Below are 18691 nucleotides of genomic sequence, written 5' to 3' on the forward strand. Positions count from 1 at the left end.
ACAAAACATGACGCAATGCAATGCGGAATTCAAAATATGAGTAAAATTCCTTCATACTAACAGTACATGCCCCTATATTTACAGACTTTTCTTAGAGTGCACTAAATATAATCATAGTAATCTACTATTCAGTTTGAAAGGGTGGTAATGGTTGTTCATTTATCTCAGGGAGCCTGTAGGGGCCGGGTGTGTCTCATTTGTCTGAAAAGTGAAGCCACGGGCTCTTTGATCGCCCCCTGGAGGCTGGATGCAGTACAGGTCATAAAAACCGCCCTCTCAATGCAGTCGAATGAGACTTCAGTGAAAACTTAAAAATAAATTCTGCTTCAAATAAAACTTTCTGAAAGATGGTTTTGGTCATTTAAGGTAGTTTTTATCACACTGATATATATTCAATTGTTCGTTTTTGTGATAATTTAGATTTTAGCTAGCAATTTGATGCTATAAAAACGGGGCGTGTCGTCATGATTCGAAGTTGATTGACAGCTTGTCTGAGGACTGTCGGAGCTTCGAGGGGAGATTGAAGATGTATTAACTAACTGTTAATTTTCGATTTCTTTGTCATTAACACCAACAAAATGAGTTGTTCAGCAGTAAACTGTACTAACCGACCTACAGGATCTGACGGATCACTGAACTTTTTTTCTGTAACATCAAATGTGGGCGTTATAAGCTAATTAATAAATGTTATTAGTTAAGATAACACACCTAATATTAACCATGTCGGGAAAAAGCAGGTGATCGTTATCTGGCAGTTACTTATTATTTTTATGGGTATAAAATAATAATTAGCAGGACAAAACTAATGATAGCTTACTCTAATTACAGCAATCGATCTCCTGTAAAGTTAGTTGAACTTGATTTAAAATGGCAGGACCGTTTCTGACGATTTAGAGTTGTTTCTAGTGGCATATTATATTGATTTTATCTACTGAATTTGCTGTTTCAAAAATATTGCTCTAGAAACAGAATAGCCTATTATTTTATAGGTAGACTGTTAAATTGTGTATATTTTTTATAGTCTATTTAAAATACATGAATGATGACGCAGTCGTCTGGGCGGAAGTTTGATATCGCGACTCCGCCTCCGGCTCAACTGACGATTCCTTCTGCGCATGCCCAGGCTCCAAACTTTTTTTTTTTTTGACGTATTGCGTAACGTGTCAGCGCCCATTCATCAGCCCATTTTGGCTTCAGTTCAATACAATGGAAGGAAGCGACGTCGCGTCGTCCATCTTTTTTTACAGTCTATGGTAGGGGCTCTATACTAACATCTTAAAATGACTCTTAACATCTCTCATTTAAATTCTGCAAAACATCTCAATTTAAATCTGTTCAAGTTTATTTGTATAGCACTTTTCATAATACATATTGTTACAAAGTAGCTTTACAGAAAAAGCTTGTTTAATCTTTAAATGAATCTGTGAACCTGCCAAAGCTCTTATTTTGTACTGATTTGAACAGTAATAAATATTTCAGTCAGTTTTGTATTTGTGTGTGAGGTCCTGGTAAATGATGTGGGGGCCAAATGTCCCCACAAGGATGGCAGTCATTTTTTTGTCCTCATGAGAAAAAAAGCTTACAGAAGTATGTTTTTTACAAATGTAAAAATGCAGAAGGGTTCTGTAATGTGTAGGGTTAAGGTTAGGGGATAGAATATACAGTATGTACAGTATAAAAATCATGTCTGTGGAAAGTCCTCATAAAGCATGGAAAACAAATGTGTGCGTGTGAAATTCTTGAACACATGAACTGAAAACAACAAGGCAAAAGCAACAAAATCATTTTATACTTATATTTAAAGGAGTGTTACAGGTAGTGTAGATGGTCCACCAAGAGAGAGATACGTGACAGAACGAACGATCAAATAACCTTCAATAAACAGGAACCATAAAACACTACACACAGGAACACTGACACAGGACAAGGAACTGAGGAAAATCAAAGGGCTTAAATACACAAGGGAAGATAATTAACAGAACAGGGAACAGGTGTGTAAATCAATTAGAAACCAACACAGAACTAGAACGCACAGGAAGAGGAAAAACAAACTAAAACACTGAAAATAAACATAACCCTTATGGATAGTTCACCCAAAAATAAAAATGTTCATAATTGTCATAATTATTTTCTTTTTTCTGTGGAACATAAAATAAGATATTTTGAGAAATGTTTGTGTTTGTTTTTTTGGTCCATACAAAATAAGTCAATGAGGTCCAATGATGATTTAGACTCCACTGACTTTCATTTTATGGGCAAAACTGTTAAAACTTTCAAAATCTCTTCTTCTCTCAAGTAAATTTAAGTTATTTAAAGGTGCCCTCGAATGAAAAATTGAATTTATCTTGGCATAGTTGAATAACAAGAGTTCAGTACATGGAAATGACATACAGTGAGTCTCAAACACCATTGTTTCCTCCTTCTTATATAAATCTCATTTGTTTAAAAGACCTCTGAAGAACAGGCGAATCTCAACATAACACCGACTGTTACGTAACAGTCGGGGTGTACGCCCCAATATTTGCATATGCCAGCCCATGTTCCCAACATTATGAAAGGCATTAGACAAGGGCAGCCAGTATTAACGTCTGGATCTGTGCACAGGTGAATCAACAGACTAGGTAAGCAAGCAAGAACAACAGCGAAAAATGGCAGATGGAGTGATAATAACTGACATGATCCATGATATCATGATATTTTTAGTGATATTTGTAAATTGTCTTTCTAAATCTTTCGTTAGCATGTTGCTAATGTACTGTTAAATGTGGTTAAAGTTACCATCGTTTCTTACTGTATTCACGGAGACAGGAGCCATAGCTATTTTCATTTTTAAACACTTGCAGTCTGTATAATTCATAAACACAACTTCATTCTTTATAAATCTCTCCAACAGTGTAGCATTAGCTGTTAGCCACGGAGCACAGCCTCAAATTTGATGTTTCCCCATTCAAAGAGATTGCATGATGCCCAGGATGCCCGAGAGGCGTTTCAAAGATGGCCGCCGAGTGAAATGACTTGTCTTAAAGGGACTTTGACAATACTCACATAATCCGACGCATGCATGCTGCATGCATGACGAACACTTTGTAAAGATCCATTTGAGGGTTATATTAGCTGTGTAAACTTTGTTTATGCCCTGTTCAAGGCAAGCGTGAGCTCCGTGGACATGGAGCAGGAGAATTAAAGGGCCAGTAGCCCTGAATCGGCTCGTTTCTAATTATGCCCCAAAATAGGCAGTTAAAAAAATGAATAAAAAAAAATCTATGGGGTATTTTGAGCTGAAACTTCACAGACACATTCAGGGGACACCTTAGACTTATATTACATCTTTTTAAAAAAAGTTCTAGGGCACCTTTAAAGCATGTTTAGATTTTGTTTTGTAAATGGAAAATGCTAATTAAGAAAATTACTATACTAGCCATATCTGCTAGTCAAAAAGGTGCATGGCAAGTTTGAATGATTTTGATCATCTAGATTTTAATCACTTGAACAAACAAGATCTACCAAGGTTTATCAAAAACGCAAGGTGAAAACCACTAATGCAAAATGGAAAAATTTACAAGCCCCTGATAAACTTAAGCTAATTCTTGTGAAGGACGATGATTCCAGCTTATTGAATTCATTTACGCACATTGTATTCCATGTTTGTGATGTTGTTTGCACACAGCAAGAACTGGTTTATCTTGAAATGTTACAATTGTAAAAAAACAAAAAAAACAAAAAAAAAACAAATGGAAGGATGTTAAAACCATCTAAAACAGAGAGCGAAAACCCCATGAAGAATCATTGCAGGCTGTTTCTAATCCAGGAGTGTGTCAGGTAAAGACTTTCCAGAACCAGAACTTAAGGTAAGCATTTTTGTGCAAAGTAACATTTGCATATATGTACAAGAGGAATGTCTGACAGTGTATTATTTACAGATTTATACTTGAAATACATTGATCAATACTGTAGTTGTACAATATTTAATTCAACTCAATACTAACTCAAATCAATATTATGTTTAAACAATGTACATTGAAAGACATTTAAGACAATTTAACATGCAAATACATTTATTAAAGTCTTTAGTGCATAATGATTAACTGCTTTCTCAAGACTGTCAGTTTAGACCCTCATTTGTAAAGTTTAGTATTTAAAAACGAAACATTTGTTTTTAATGTAATGCTCCATCATATTTTAAATACTACAAACTCACGACCTGTAATAAATGCACAATGAATTCTTTTTGAATCAAGTCATGCATTTCCCTGGGTTGAGATGTTGTATGCTTTGCATAGGCACCATGGATCCAAAGCAAATGTGGAATTATGTGAAATCTCCTCCAGGAGGAACTAATACAGCTTGCCTTGGTATGAAAGTTTTATTCCCTAAACAATTGTTACTTCTGTACTTAATGAACATAAAGTATACTGACTCTAGCAACTTTTGGACTGATTTGTATTTCAGTGATTTCAAAACTACTACTCCTGGCTCTTCCCATTGCTCAGATTGCAATAGGTGTGTTTCAGTGAATGTAAGTAATGTAGTTATTCCTCTGCCATTACCTTCAGTCATTTAAGGTGCTCTGGTGTTGCTTATGATATCACAGGTGCAGTATATCTTCAAGACTGTCCCCAGCAGCACTATATCCCACTGTATGTGCTGGTATGTGGAGTGTTTAGTATACTTCTGGCCTTGTTGTCTTGTCTGCCCTGTGCCAGGGAGACAGAGGAAACGAGTCGTACTATGCTCAGCTTCATCTGCACTGTGTGGAATGCTCTGGTTTCTACCTTCTTGTTCTGCTGGCTGATCAGTGGTAAGATAGGGTGGTGTATGTGGGTAGAAGAGGTCATTTAATGTGTTCATAGGTCTTCGACAATGCTTTGTGAATTGTTCCGTTAATCTATTACAAAGACACTTGCCAAACAAACAGCAGATTTCATTAGAATTCTGAGCTGTGAATGAAAAACACTGTCAACGTGTTTTTGTGTGTGGGTCTGTCTGAAATTTGGGTGTGAATTTGAACTTTTGTTCTGTAAAATAGCTCAGACAATGTCTGTTTATTATGTAACTTAAAAAAAACAACATTTAATTTTGAACTTTGCAAATCTGAATTTCAGAGACAAATTTTGCTCATTTGAAACAATTAACAATATGATATTCTGTATAATGCCTATACTTTAATGTCAATGTGCCATGCAAAGAAAAGGGATCAATTCAAACTATATAGCAAGATCTATATAGTCTATAATCTCAAATAACAGTGTAATTTTAATTACCTCACCTGTTGAAATGATGCCGGTGAATTGCAGAGCTTAACATATCCAAATCGCTATGATCAGATGCTTTTTTAATCTGTTTTCTCACCACTGTCATTTTTGTTGTGTTTTTGTTATTGAAAAAGAAAAGCATAGCCTAGCACATATTAATCTGAAACGTCGCTCTCAGCTGTGTGGACTGTCTGGATGTTCATAAAAAGGCCAATCTCTGTTACATTATGTGTGCAAGAGTGCGATCACGAGCAGTAAATTGCTGGCTGCAGTTCACTTTACATTCACTGGTGTCACTAATAACAAGGGTTTCTAAACTTTGAATATAGCCCCTTTTAACCATTTAATTAATTCATTAATAAATAAGTAAAGGTTAAAAAAAATAAATGTGGCAAGTGAAGTCGTTGCCTTTATTTATTGCGCTTTATACAACTGAGATTGTTTCAAAGCATCTTCACAGTGTTAAAGGGTTAGTTCACCCAAAAATGAAAATAATGTCATTTATTACTCACCCTCATGTCGTTCCACACCTGTAAGACCTTCGTTAAATCTTCAGAACACAAATTAAGATATTTTTGATGAAATCCAATGGCTCAGTGTGGCCTCTATTGCCAGCAATGTCATTGAACCTCTCAAGATCCAGAAAGGTACTAAAGACATTTAAAACAGTTCATGTGAGCACAGTGGTGCTACCTTAATATTATAAAGCGACGAGAATACTTTTAAAGCCAAAAAACAAAAAAATGAAATAGCTTTAAGAATCTTTTGTTTCATATTAGTGATTCGGATCGCGTATCAAACTGCTAAAACTGCTGAAATCACGTGACTTTGGCGCTCAGAGACACTGATTCGATTCGTAAAGCTCCAAACCAGTGCACAAAAAGTATTCTCATCACGTTCTGAAGATGAACAAAAGTCTAAGGGTTTTGGAACAACATGAGGGTGAATAACGACTTTTGGGTGAACTAACCCTTTGAACAGGGAAGTAACAGAATGATGCCAAATCCATCAAATCGTAATATAAAATAAATTACATTTTTTATTTATTTATTTATTTTTTAAACAGGCAGTGTGTGGATTTACTCTATTTACCCTCCTAACTACAACCAAACCCTGGCTGAAGTTCCCTACTGCAATAAGACCCTCTACTTGTTTGCATTCTGGACCACCACTCTGGGATATGTTCTGTTAGGTGTGGCGCTGTTGCTTGGATGCTGTTTCTGTATCTGTACTTGCATTTGTGGATTAACAAAAGGTTAAAAAAAACACTCTGTGGGGCACTGTAAAAGTGCAGTTAGTGATTTCTGAGAAACACTGCTGATATTTGAAATCAACCCAAACAAACACCACCCTTCATTGCTCTGCCCCCAAAATACAAAAACACACAGTGAAAGAGAGGATGTCTCTTTATCATAACTGAAGCTGAAAGCGAAGAATAAAGCAAAGATGATGAACGAATGACAAGGAAGAAAAAAAATGATCAATCAGTACACCAGAGTAAACACAAACCAGAGTTGGTTGCTAGTCTCCAGCAGCACACCAGCTCCAGACAAACAATGATCCTCAAAACTGTCCTGTTACTTTAGCTAACATTACAACAACAGCATATCTTGGTTCTTTGAAACATGGCAAAACCAATGTTACTCACATTCTCACATACCTCTGTGTCTGTTTTCAGGCCTTCCCGCTTTCAGGTCTCTCCAGTGCTGAAAAGCTTTTCTAATATTAACATGGGTCCTAAAGCTCTTTCCTGATCATTAATGTCCCTCAGCCATCTCTCTTTCTAATAATAATAATAATAATAATAATAAATATAGCTGCAAGCAGCAATTATGGGGCCAAGCACAAAAACGGCACAAGAAACCAGCCAACACGGCTGGGAGCATCAGACCAACTGCAACAGTGAACAATTAAAGACGTATTAAGATCATTTTAGGCATAAGAGCTGAAAAATTATCAAAAATGAGGATTTAATGGTTCATAACTTTCGACCAATAGGTGGCGCTGTGTCCAAATTGTTGTGGTATGGTCAGAGTGAGGTGACAATGACACTTCCAAAGTTTGGTGTCAATATGTCAAAGCACTGAAGAGATACAGCTTCAAGAGTCATTTTTGAATCATGCCTCAAATTCTTTGCTCTGGTATACAAAAACGGTTTGACATATGGACTTGAAATCCATAACTTTTTGTCGGCATGGTCTGAAGATGACACGGTTCAATTTTGGTGAAAATCGGAGCAACGGTCTAGGAGGAGTTCGAAAAAGTAGGTTTTTAAAGAAAAACAATATGGCGGACAGGACGTTTAGCTGACTATGGCAAATTTGATATCTATGTTCTCAGCATAACCCAAGGAATCAACAGAGACCAGTTTCATTACAATTGGTTAATATAGACAAAAGTTATTAGCATTTTTGTAAATTTTGTTATAACTTTTGACCACGAGGTGGCGCTGGTCCGAAACTTCTCAGGCTCCTTCAGGGCATTGTCCTGATGACCCATACCAAATTTATGAATTTTGGTCAAACTCATCAGAAGTTATGAGCAAAATAACAATTTTTCATATCTCCAGTAGGTGGCGCTGCACCGAAACACTGTATAATGCCTCAGGTCATGCTTGTGATGACATGTACCAATTTTGGTCTAAATATGTCAAAGCATTGTAGAGATGCAGCTTCAAGGGTAATTTTTGCATCACATCTCAAATTCTTTGCTCCGGTATACGAAAACGGTTTGACTTATCGACTTGAAATCCATAACTTTTTGTCGGCATGGTCTGAAGATGACACGGTTCAATTTTGGTGAAAATTGGAGCAACGGTCTAGGAGGAGTTCGAAAAAGTAGGTTTTTGAAGAAAAACAATATGGCGGACAGGAAGTTTAGCTGACTATAGCAAATGTGATATCTATGTTCTCAGCATGACCCAAGGAATCTACTGAGACCAGTTTCATTACAATTGGTGAATACAGTCAAAAGTTATTAGCATTTTGTAAATTTTGTTATAACTTTTGACCACAAGGTGGCGCTGTGCCGAAACTTCTCAGGCTCCTTCAGGGCATTGTGCTGATGACCCATACCAAGTTTTGTAAAGATACGTTAATGCGTTCGTAAAAAATACAGCATTTTAGCACAAAATTCTAAATGGCCGACGGCCAAAATGGCCGATATGGGCAAATTGGATATCATTCGACTTGGCATGATTCCCCGAATCCAACGAGACCAAATTTATGATTTTTGGACAAACCCATCAGAAGTTATAAGCAAAAATACCCATTTTTCATATCTCCGCACCAGTAGGTGGCGCTGCGCCGAAACACTGCATGGTACCTCAGGTCATGCTTGTGATGACATGTACCAAGTTTGGTCTGAATACGATAAAGCGTTGCGGAGATACAGCCTTACTTCTGTTTTCGCAAGCACTACGTACAATTCGTTCGTGAGTTTTTCGAAAACGGTTTGAGGAATCAACTTGAATTCCATAACTTTTTGTCAGCATGGTCTGAAGATGATCTGATTCAATTTTCATGAAAATCGGAGTAACGGCCTAGGAGGAGTTCGAAAAAGTAAGTTTTTCAGAAAATTCAAAATGGCGGAAAAATTTTCATGACGGAAAATGACGTCATTCTAGCCCTTATGGTTCAAAAGTTATTAACATAAACATAAGTGCAACTTTGGACAGCTGGTGGCGCTAGAGGGATTGAGATAGAGACTCCAAATTTGCTGTGGACAAAGGTCAGACTGTCCTCTAACTGTGTGCCAAATTTCACAACTTTCCCGCAAGCGGTTCTATGGGTTGCCATAGACTTCAAGAGCGGAAGAAGAAGAAGAAGAAGAAGAATAAAAAAAAAAAAAAAAAAAAAAAAAAAAGAACGCCAACAATAACAATAGGTGCCTCCGCACCTTCGGTGCTTGGCCCCTAATAATACATTTTATTTAAAGGCGCCTTTCAAAACACTCAAGGACACCGTACAGTAAAAGGTATAAACAAATCGAGACACAATACAAACAAACCAACAGCTAACTTTCTACAGTCATTCTTCAAATCTCCCTCTTGCTCACTCTCTCTCCTCCCCCATCATGAGTGGACACACCCCCTTCTGCTGATTGGCTACAAGAGTGTTGTGGCGCTCGGTCTGATCCACTTTTTTAACAGCACTTCTCAGAAATCACTTACTGCACCTTTAATGGATCTTGATGACAGGGTTCTTGATGGTTTGGGTGATAAACTCAACTGAGCTTTCTGTATAAACAATTTGTTTAGAAAAAAAAAAAACATTGTAATTTTTTTTTTAAATAATTGAGTTTTGGTAACATTTTAAGCATTGACAGTAAAGAGAATGAATGTAACTGTCTTTTTTTGCTTACAATGAATGGTGATTTTAAATTATAATAATCTAAAATTAATTTGTAAACAGAATATTCTTTGCGCTACTGGTTGCAACTGTGTAACATCATCATAAGACAGCTGAAAACGCATTTTGTTTTTCTGAGCACTAAACCTCATCTTAAAAAAACAAAAACAAACCTATCCTTTCGCTTCATTTAATCCCTCTCTATTGTAGCTTATGATACTCTGCAATGTCCAAACTTGTATTGTGAGAACTTCTTGTGTCTATTTGCCTCTTCATGATGACTTGCTTGTTGTATTCCTCACTTGTAAGTCGCTTTGGATAAAAGCGTAAAATGTAAAATGTAAATGTAAATCTTCACAAAACATGTTTTAGCCACCCATGCACAAAGTGTTTTTATTATTATTATTATAATTATTATTATTCTGTTCAATGTTACAAAAACATCAGAGAAATAATTAGAGGAGAATAAGAGTGGTTAGAAAACATTACAGCTGGATACATGTGAAAAATATATGCATGACGTCACTTTCCCGCCGGAACACGCCCCCTCAGCCCGACGAAGTGGAAAAAGAGCCTGCTGCAAGCAAGACTGGATTTGATAGGGGAAAATGCGGGAAAGGTTGGACTCAATATAGTGTTCCTTAAAACTTACCAAAGATCCAGTGATCCATGTATGTTGACATGCAGTGTTTCCTGACATTTATATGCCTGAAATACATAAAGCAAATTTACCTGTGAACACATCCGGGTGATCACTTATACCAATGTTTCCAGCCCTGAAACTATAGTTTGTCAGTGTTTATTTTAAACATCTATTTGTACTGTAAATCGCAAAGATCTTTCCCGTTTTAGATGTGTTTTGCGTTTTTTTACGGCATTTACGCTAAAAACCAATGTCTTTTTTTGCTACTCAGTGGGCGTAACCCCAGTCACTCCGGCCGACGGTGACGTTACGTGCATATACAAGCAGGCAGTGACCTCTGCCGTTCAGGCAGTGACATTACATCCTCCTTTGCTGGAGAAATAGATGAGCAGTTTAGCGAGTTTATTGTCTTTGCTACATGTCGTTTTTTAATATTAAAAAAGAGAGCATATCTTGTATTTAAACCGGCATTCTGACCACATTTTTGGTCAAAACAGTATAATAAAGCCACCCCAATTCTAATACTTTGAGAACTAACAAGTAAAACTGATAGGCGAGTAATCTTAATTACTATAAATATATGCCATTGTTTAAGTTGAAGTTGAGTAAGGGTCATAGTTTGTGCTATATGCAAGATGTAGACATGTAGGCTACTTCCAACTGGAAATGTAGTTTCTCCGATATAGGCTACCGAAGAAAAAGCAGAAGAATAGACTTACACTTCCGTTCACAAGTTTGTGGTCAGTAAGATTTTTAAAGTCTGTTCTTTAAATAACATATTTGTAAAATTAAACATGTCTTAACTGTCACTTATGATCAATTTAATGCATTCTTGCTGAATAAAAGAATCCCTTAAAAAAATCTTATTGAGGCCCCAAACTTGTGTTGTAATTTCTGTTGGTGGTTTTAGGAAAGATTGTAAAAATGTGTAAACATTGTCTCAATGTGCTGTTTTTATAGTAAATTTCAATAACACATTGATTTAATTGTTTTGGTTAGGCCCAGTGTGGGGCAATGAGTAAAGAATTTTCCTCTATCTTGAAAATGACCTTCAGTCTGGAAAGTTTGCAGCTAGACATTTATGTTCTGGGAATGTTTTATTTTTGTTCCCAGAATGTTCTGCTAAAAGGTAGGATAGCATTCTCTAAAAACATTCAAAAAATGTTTAGTGATAACATTGTTAGAACATTATCCCCTAACATTCTAATAAAGTTTTTAGCGGGCTGGGAAGCTTCCCATTGGGCATAGGATGTGCACTTTAGATGTAAAAGTTTGGTTGAAAGTGAAAATCCAGCCTTTGTTTGACGTCAAGCTCCAACATCATTAAATAATAGCATTACCAGCTTCACTTATTATAAACCAGACTTTATTTTTGACATGTGTACAATGGTTCTTACTGAGAATAAACATATGTTGATGCATTATTGAATAGTTTGGTTTGATGTGCTCATTATGGTGATCAGTATTTGATTTAGTTGGGCAGATTGACTCTTGACTTTTCAATGTTATTTTTATAACATTGAAAAGTTGTTCAATATTAATATTATAAAGTGACGAGAATATTTTTGGTGCGCCAAAAAAAATAAAAAAAATAACGACTTATAAAGTAATGGCCGATTTCAAAACACTGCTTCATGAAGCATCGAATCATAAATGAATCAGTGTATCGAATCTACTGTTCAGAGCGCCAAAGTCACGTGATTTCAGTTTGACAAGCGATCTGAATCATGATTCAATACACTGATTCATTTATGCTCCGATGCTTCCTGAAGCAGTGTTTTGAAATCGGCCATCAATAAAATAAGTTGTTATTTTGTTTTGTTTTTTGGCGCACCAAAAATATTCTCGTCGCTTTATAAAATTAATATTGAACCACTGTACTCACATGAACCTATTTAAATATGTTTTTAGTACCTTTATGGATCTTGAGAGAGGAAATGTCATTGCTCCCTATGGAGGCCTCACGGAGCCATCGGATTTCGACTAAAATATCTTAATTTGTGTTCCGAAGATTAACGAAGGTCTTACTGGTGTGGAACGGCATGAGTGTGAGTAATAAATGACAGAATTTTCTTTTTTGGGTGAACTAACCCTTTAACTGAGGCGCTAAAGCGATCTGTCACGTCACATTATACAGCACCAAAACAGTATTTATTTTTTCAATCCCATAATAAGATGGACATCATTTGAAATCTTAGACTTTGCTTCATATCAAAAGTAACAAAGCACAAAGATTATTGTGATTTATTGGATGGGAGGCGCTACATATTCTGCTCATTCATCAACTGAAAACAGACTAGACTAATCGATACTTGGGATTTAAGAATTGATATTGGTTCGTAAAAATGAGAATCGATTAAAATCGAGAAATCAATATTTTTTACCCAGTCCTACACATTTATGATGTCTTTTTTACTTATAGCAGTTATTTTACATAGGCCATTCAGCAACTATGATACTCTGAGGATGGACAATTCAAAGCCATCATCATTTTTGACATCACTGTTCGGTAAGAACTGTATTAACAATTATGTTAAGATTTTGTTACTTAAAAAAAAAAAATCTATATTAAGACAATATATGTATTCCAAATGTCATAGTTTCACTGTATACTTGGCAAATTGTGTAAAAAATATTCTTGTCTCAGCAGTCTCTTCATTTTTCAGTGATACTGCCTATTGTTGTACTGGGAGTTGCTGCAATTGGAATAGGTAAATCATGTACTTTTACCTCATTATTCACTGTTGTCTGTGCTACAAACATTGTCTTTGTAAACAAATAATGTGCATGTATCAATATGTTCCGGTATAATATTGACAGAAACATTGACATACTATTGTGTACAGTGTACAGTGAGCAAACACTCTTCTCCAAAGACTAATGAATTTTATTTTTATTATTTTTTAGGGGCCTACTTTCTAAGAGAATGTCCTGTCCAGCCTTACATCCCAGTCTACCTTATAGTATTTGGTGTATTTGTTTTGCTTGTTCTGGTAGTCAGCTTTCTAGGCTTGTTCCGTGGTTCGCTTGCAAAAGACACCTATGAGTTGCTAGCATTGTCTATGCTGTTCATCTCCATCAGCATCATCCTCTACCTGTTTGTTGTCTGCTGGTTCATCACAGGTGAGTGGTAATAAATTTGTCAAATGGGAATAACAGAAGAAGGGGTGAAGATATTTTATAGAAAGAATAATGCAGAAATTATATAAAGATGAAAGGTATAGTATAATGTTGTGATGTTGTAATGCTGAAGAATGTGGGGCTACAAAGTCACAGTTAAAGGGATAATTCACCTCTGGCAAGATGGGGGTTTAATAAAAGTTGTCTGTCTATGCAGTAGAAATGTGATTTTTTTTTTTAAATCGGTGCTACATGACTAGAGAAAACTGAGGTAAAGAGCTGTGGTGACAAAAGGTATGAAAACTTCAACACCCATAATGCTCTAGGCTTGATCAGACCCTTGATTGTGCTGGTCTTTCATGCAAAGAACTCTCCTCATATTAATGCATAATGGTGCATTTAAAGGTGCCCTAGATTCAAAAATTGAATTTACGTCGGCAAAGTTGAATAACAAGAGTTCAGTACATGGAAATGACATACAGTGAGTCTCAAACTCCATTGTTTCCTCCTTCTTATATAAATCTCATTTGTTTAAAAGACCTCCGAAGAACAGGCGAATCTCAACATAACACCGACTGTTACGTAACAGTCGGGATCATTAATATGTACGCCCCCAATATTTGCATATGCCAGCCCATGTTCAATGCATTACACAAGGGCAGAATGTCTGGATCTGTGCACAGCTGAATCATCAGACTAGGTAAGCAAGCAAGAACAATAGCGAAAAATGGCAGATGGAGCAATAATAACTGACATGATCATTGATAACATGATATTTTTAGTGATATTTGTCTTTCTAAATGTTTCGTTAGCATGTTGCTAATGTACTGTTAAATGCGGTTAAAGTTACCATCGTTTCTTACTGTATTCACGGAGACAAGATCCGTCGCTATTTTCATTTTTAAACACTTGCAGTCTGTATAATTCATAAACACAACTTCATTCTTTATAAATCTCTCCAACAGTGTAGCATTAGCCGTTAGCCACGGAGCACTATCAAACTCATTCAGAATCAAATGTAAACATCCAAATAAATACCATACTCACAGGAATTGATGTATGCATGATGAACACTTTGTAAAGATCCATTTTGAGGGTTATATTAGCTGTGTGAACTTTGTGTTTGCTGTTTAAGGCAGTTGAGAGCTCGCGGGGGCGGGGGAGCGGGAGATTTAAAGGGGCCGCACGCTTAATCGGTGCATATGTAATAATGGCTCAAAATAAAAAAATTAATAAAAAAAAATCTATGGGGTATTTTGAGCTGAAACTTGACAGACATGTTCAGGGGACACCTTAGACTTATATTACATCTTTTGAAAAGGCACCTCTAGGGCACCTTTAAAAGTTAATGGCCAAACAGATCTTTATAAAAGTCCACATTGTTATTGCAGATGATTTATAACACGCATAACATTAAATAAATAATTTTTTATCAGGTTAAACTGATTATTAGTCACTCAAACCTTTACCTAAACCTCTCACTGTCGGTCAAGCATATCTGCAAGTTTTGTAGTTTGTAAACACTTTTTACTTGTGTTTGTAGTTCTGAATTGAATCCTCCTCCAAAGCGCAATGGACTGTGGGCAATATTAGCCTTTATACTGTGCACAGATCCACACTTCCATCTACTGGAAATAGTAGACCTTCTGGGGACTTTTGACTCTTTTCAACATACTATGCTTTGGGACACACTTATTTTAATCTCACATACTATTTAGGGTGGATAGTATGGATATTGGGACGAAGGGAAGGAGAATACATAGGGCAGCAAACAAGGCAGTTAATGAGGGAGGACAGGTGGGGCAACTGAACCAATAAACAGGTAATAAGATGGGCAGGGTTACACAATAGACATGAGCACACATGGCACAAAGAAACAGACATGACAAGCCATGTGCTCACACTAAACAAAACCAAAACGCGAGCACATGGCCAGTGAAAACAATCACATGCCATGTGCGCAAACATAACAAGTCACAGACACAGAGGCAATGAGAGCACTCATTGTGTGTATCCACACAAAACATGACAACGTGAAAGTGTGCAACTGATGGAAACATGAACCACGGCCTACACAGAACATGACGACCCATGCCCAGTCAATGAAAACATAAACCAAGTGCTCACATGAGACTAGAGCACACATCGAGTTAAAGAACACACAACCTGTGCCCTCATGAGACACAAAACATGGAGCTTAAGTGTCTGAACTCTGACATGGAGCCGAAACCAAACTAGACACGAGTGCCGGAATCCAAACACCACGCCTCGAACATGAAACAAGGCACACAGACAAGAGAGCAAGCACGCTCGAAATGCACTCACACAAAGACAAGACAATGCAGGAGCATCAGGGCTCTGTCACAAAACTAAGATTAAACTAGACTGAAGTGACAGAACCTTGACATAAATCTTTTCATCTATATCTATATAACTGTGATTGGGGCAACTGGTCAGTTAACTTATACCCTTTAACTTAAAAAGGAAGATGTTGGCATAAAAGTGAAAATTGTCATTGCTGTTCAAAATTCACAGTTATCAAAGAAATATTTAGCTCAACTAAAATGTTTCCTCTATGTATTGCAGGAAGCGTCTGGATATACTCAATGCATCCTCCCAGTTATGACCCAAGAAATCGACAGAACTACTGCAACAAAACTCTGTACCTCTTTGCATTCTGGTTGAATACAGTCTGTTATGGCTGTCTGGCTGTCCTGTTGCTTTGTAGTGGATGTTTAGCGCTTTATATCTGTGTACAAAATACTTGTCAAAGACCACAGTCATCTGCTTCAAACTCTCAGCAACAAGCATGAGATTTTTTGGAATGTATGAGTTTATATTTGGCAGATGCTTTATTTAAATCAACTTACAGAGCACTATATTTTATAAATATGCTCCCTGAGAATCAAACTTGTGATCTTGGCATTATCCTATATTCTACCAGAAAAGGGCACAGAAAAGCACCTTTTTAGGATGAACTGATTTGACATAATCTGTATAGTACTGTATTACCATCAAGATTTGAATATACTGTACAGTATTACTAAATAAAATATATATGTTAACTACAGTGTATAATAATCATAACATTGAGATTTTGTCAACACAAAGTAAAAAAAGCAAAACGGTTATGTTTCAGTTTGGGTTGGCTAAAACTGTTTCTCAACATTTCACCAAAGGAAGTGTTTCAAAGTTACTCTGCAAGTCTGGAGACCACAGAACTGTGAAAACATACTGGTTGACTCAGAGCAGCTCTTTTTAGTCCTATTCACATATTCATAATGAAGCTAATTCTGGGGGTCCTCCTCATATTTGAAAGCCTGAGGCAAATTAATAATAGCTAGTTCAAAATTTTATGGACCGTTTAAGAAATAAAGATTAAAGATGGAGTCTACTGAGAGAGCTGCCAGTAAATCTTTCATAGGTAAGAAAATCGAGAAAGCTTTGAAATTTTGCTGTATTTTTTTTCAATTACTACAATAAAAAGAACAGAAAACAGCATTCTTCTTTCTTTTCTTTTTTTTTTTTCCAGTGGTGATTAACATGATTGCGTGGATGATTTTAATAACAGCTACTGGATTAGGTAAAAAGCAGTTTTCATTTACAATGTAAGACACGGATGCCCAATCCTGTTCCTGCAAAGTTCAGTGCGAACCTGTCTGTAATTCTCAAGTGTTCCTGAAGATCTTAATTAGTCGGATCATGTGTTGGGGCTGAACTTTGCAGGAAAGTAGATATTCAGGAACAGGAATGGGCACCCGTGATGAAAGATACTGATAAGGTGATTAGTTTAACCTCCTAAACAATCCAGTCACAATCTGGAATGCTGTAAATGCTTGTTTTCAAATAAGAATTGTATGCGAGGAGAAGCTTTATTGCACCTGAAGTCTGATCGTTACACTGTCATATTGGCTGTTTGGAAAAATGTTTCTAGGAACGACCCATTTTCACGAGTGCCCTGTTCAACCAAACCTCCCTATCTATGTAACTGTGATTGGAGCGACTGGTCTGTTTTCACTGTTGCTCATGTACCTGAGGAACACTTTGGATGACTGTCTGCTGGCTCGCTTCTGCAGTGCCTTCAGCTTGATGCTCTGTGTATTCATCGTGTGCTGGTTCTTTGCTGGTGAGGGAAAGAGATGTTACATTTCTGGTAGTTTAGGGAAAAAAATTATTATCAGTCTAGTAAATATTTGTATTTTTATATAAATAATACTGAAACTAATGTAAATGATTGTTACTTTCAGGTACCTACTGGATTTATTCCATATATCCTCCCAATTATGACTCCACCAGTACTGGAATCCACTGTCATAGAACCCTGTACCTGTTTGCATTTTGGTTCAACAATATATGCTTTTTGTGTATGTCCATACTGTTTGTTTTTTGTTTGTATACCATTTTGAACAACTGTACTATTGTTTTCTTCACTGACAGAGCTGTGTGTTAAAATAGCTGCAGTAATTCTCTGAAAATGTGCTGTATTATTAATATATGTTAGGCTCACAGTGGTTGTTTCATTAATAAAGATTAAAGGGTTAGTTCACCCAAAAATGAAAATTCTGTCATTAATTACTCACCCTCATGCCGTTCCACACCAGTAAGACCTTCATTCATCTTCAGAACACAAATTAAGATATTTTAGTTGAAATCCGATGGCTCAGTGAGGCCTGCATAGGGAACAATGACATTTCCTCTCTCAAGATCCATAAAGATACTAAAAACATATTTAAATCAGTTCATGTGAGTACAGTGGCTCAATATTAATATTATAAAGCGACGAGAATATTTTTGGAGCGCCAAAAAAAACAAAATAACGACTTATAAAGTGATGGCCGATTTCAAAACACTGCTTCAGGAAGATTCGGAGCATAATGAATCAGTGTGTTGAATCATGATTCGGATCGCGTCAAACTGCCAACGGCTGAAACCACGTGACTTTGGCGCTCCGAACTGCGGATTCGATACACAGATTCATTTGTGCTCCGAATCTTCATGAAGCAGTGTTTTGAAATCGGCCATCACTAAATAAGTCGTTATTTTGTTTTTTTTGGCGCTCCAAAAACATTCTCGTCGCTTTATAATATTAATATTGAACAACTGTACTCACATGAACCGACTTGAATATGTTTTTAGTACCTTTATGGACCTTGAGAGAGGAAATGTCATTGCTCCCTATGAAGACCTCACGGAGCCATCGGATTTCAACAAAAATATCTCAATTTGTGTTCTGAAGATGAACGAAGGTCTTACGGGTGTGGAACGACATGAGGGAGAGTAATAAATGACAAAATTTCCATTTTTGGTTGAACTAACCTTTTAATAAA

General features: G+C 36.5%; 1 protein-coding gene across 1 annotated transcript; it reads left to right on the top strand.

Moving 5' to 3' along the window:
• Positions 1 to 4285: 4285 nt before the first annotated feature.
• Positions 4286 to 14918, top strand: LOC137030707 (transmembrane protein 272-like). Its single transcript, XM_067401146.1, has 6 exons — positions 4286 to 4352; positions 4450 to 4500; positions 4592 to 4798; positions 6319 to 6507; positions 13242 to 13367; positions 14908 to 14918. The coding sequence occupies exons 1-6, from the start codon at positions 4286 to 4288 to the stop codon at positions 14916 to 14918; spliced, it is 651 nt and encodes a 216-aa protein (XP_067257247.1).
• Positions 14919 to 18691: the final 3773 nt, after the last annotated feature.

Source organism: Chanodichthys erythropterus, chromosome 11 (genome assembly GCF_024489055.1).
Source record: "Chanodichthys erythropterus isolate Z2021 chromosome 11, ASM2448905v1, whole genome shotgun sequence".
NCBI classification, from domain to species: Eukaryota; Metazoa; Chordata; class Actinopteri; order Cypriniformes; family Xenocyprididae; genus Chanodichthys; species Chanodichthys erythropterus.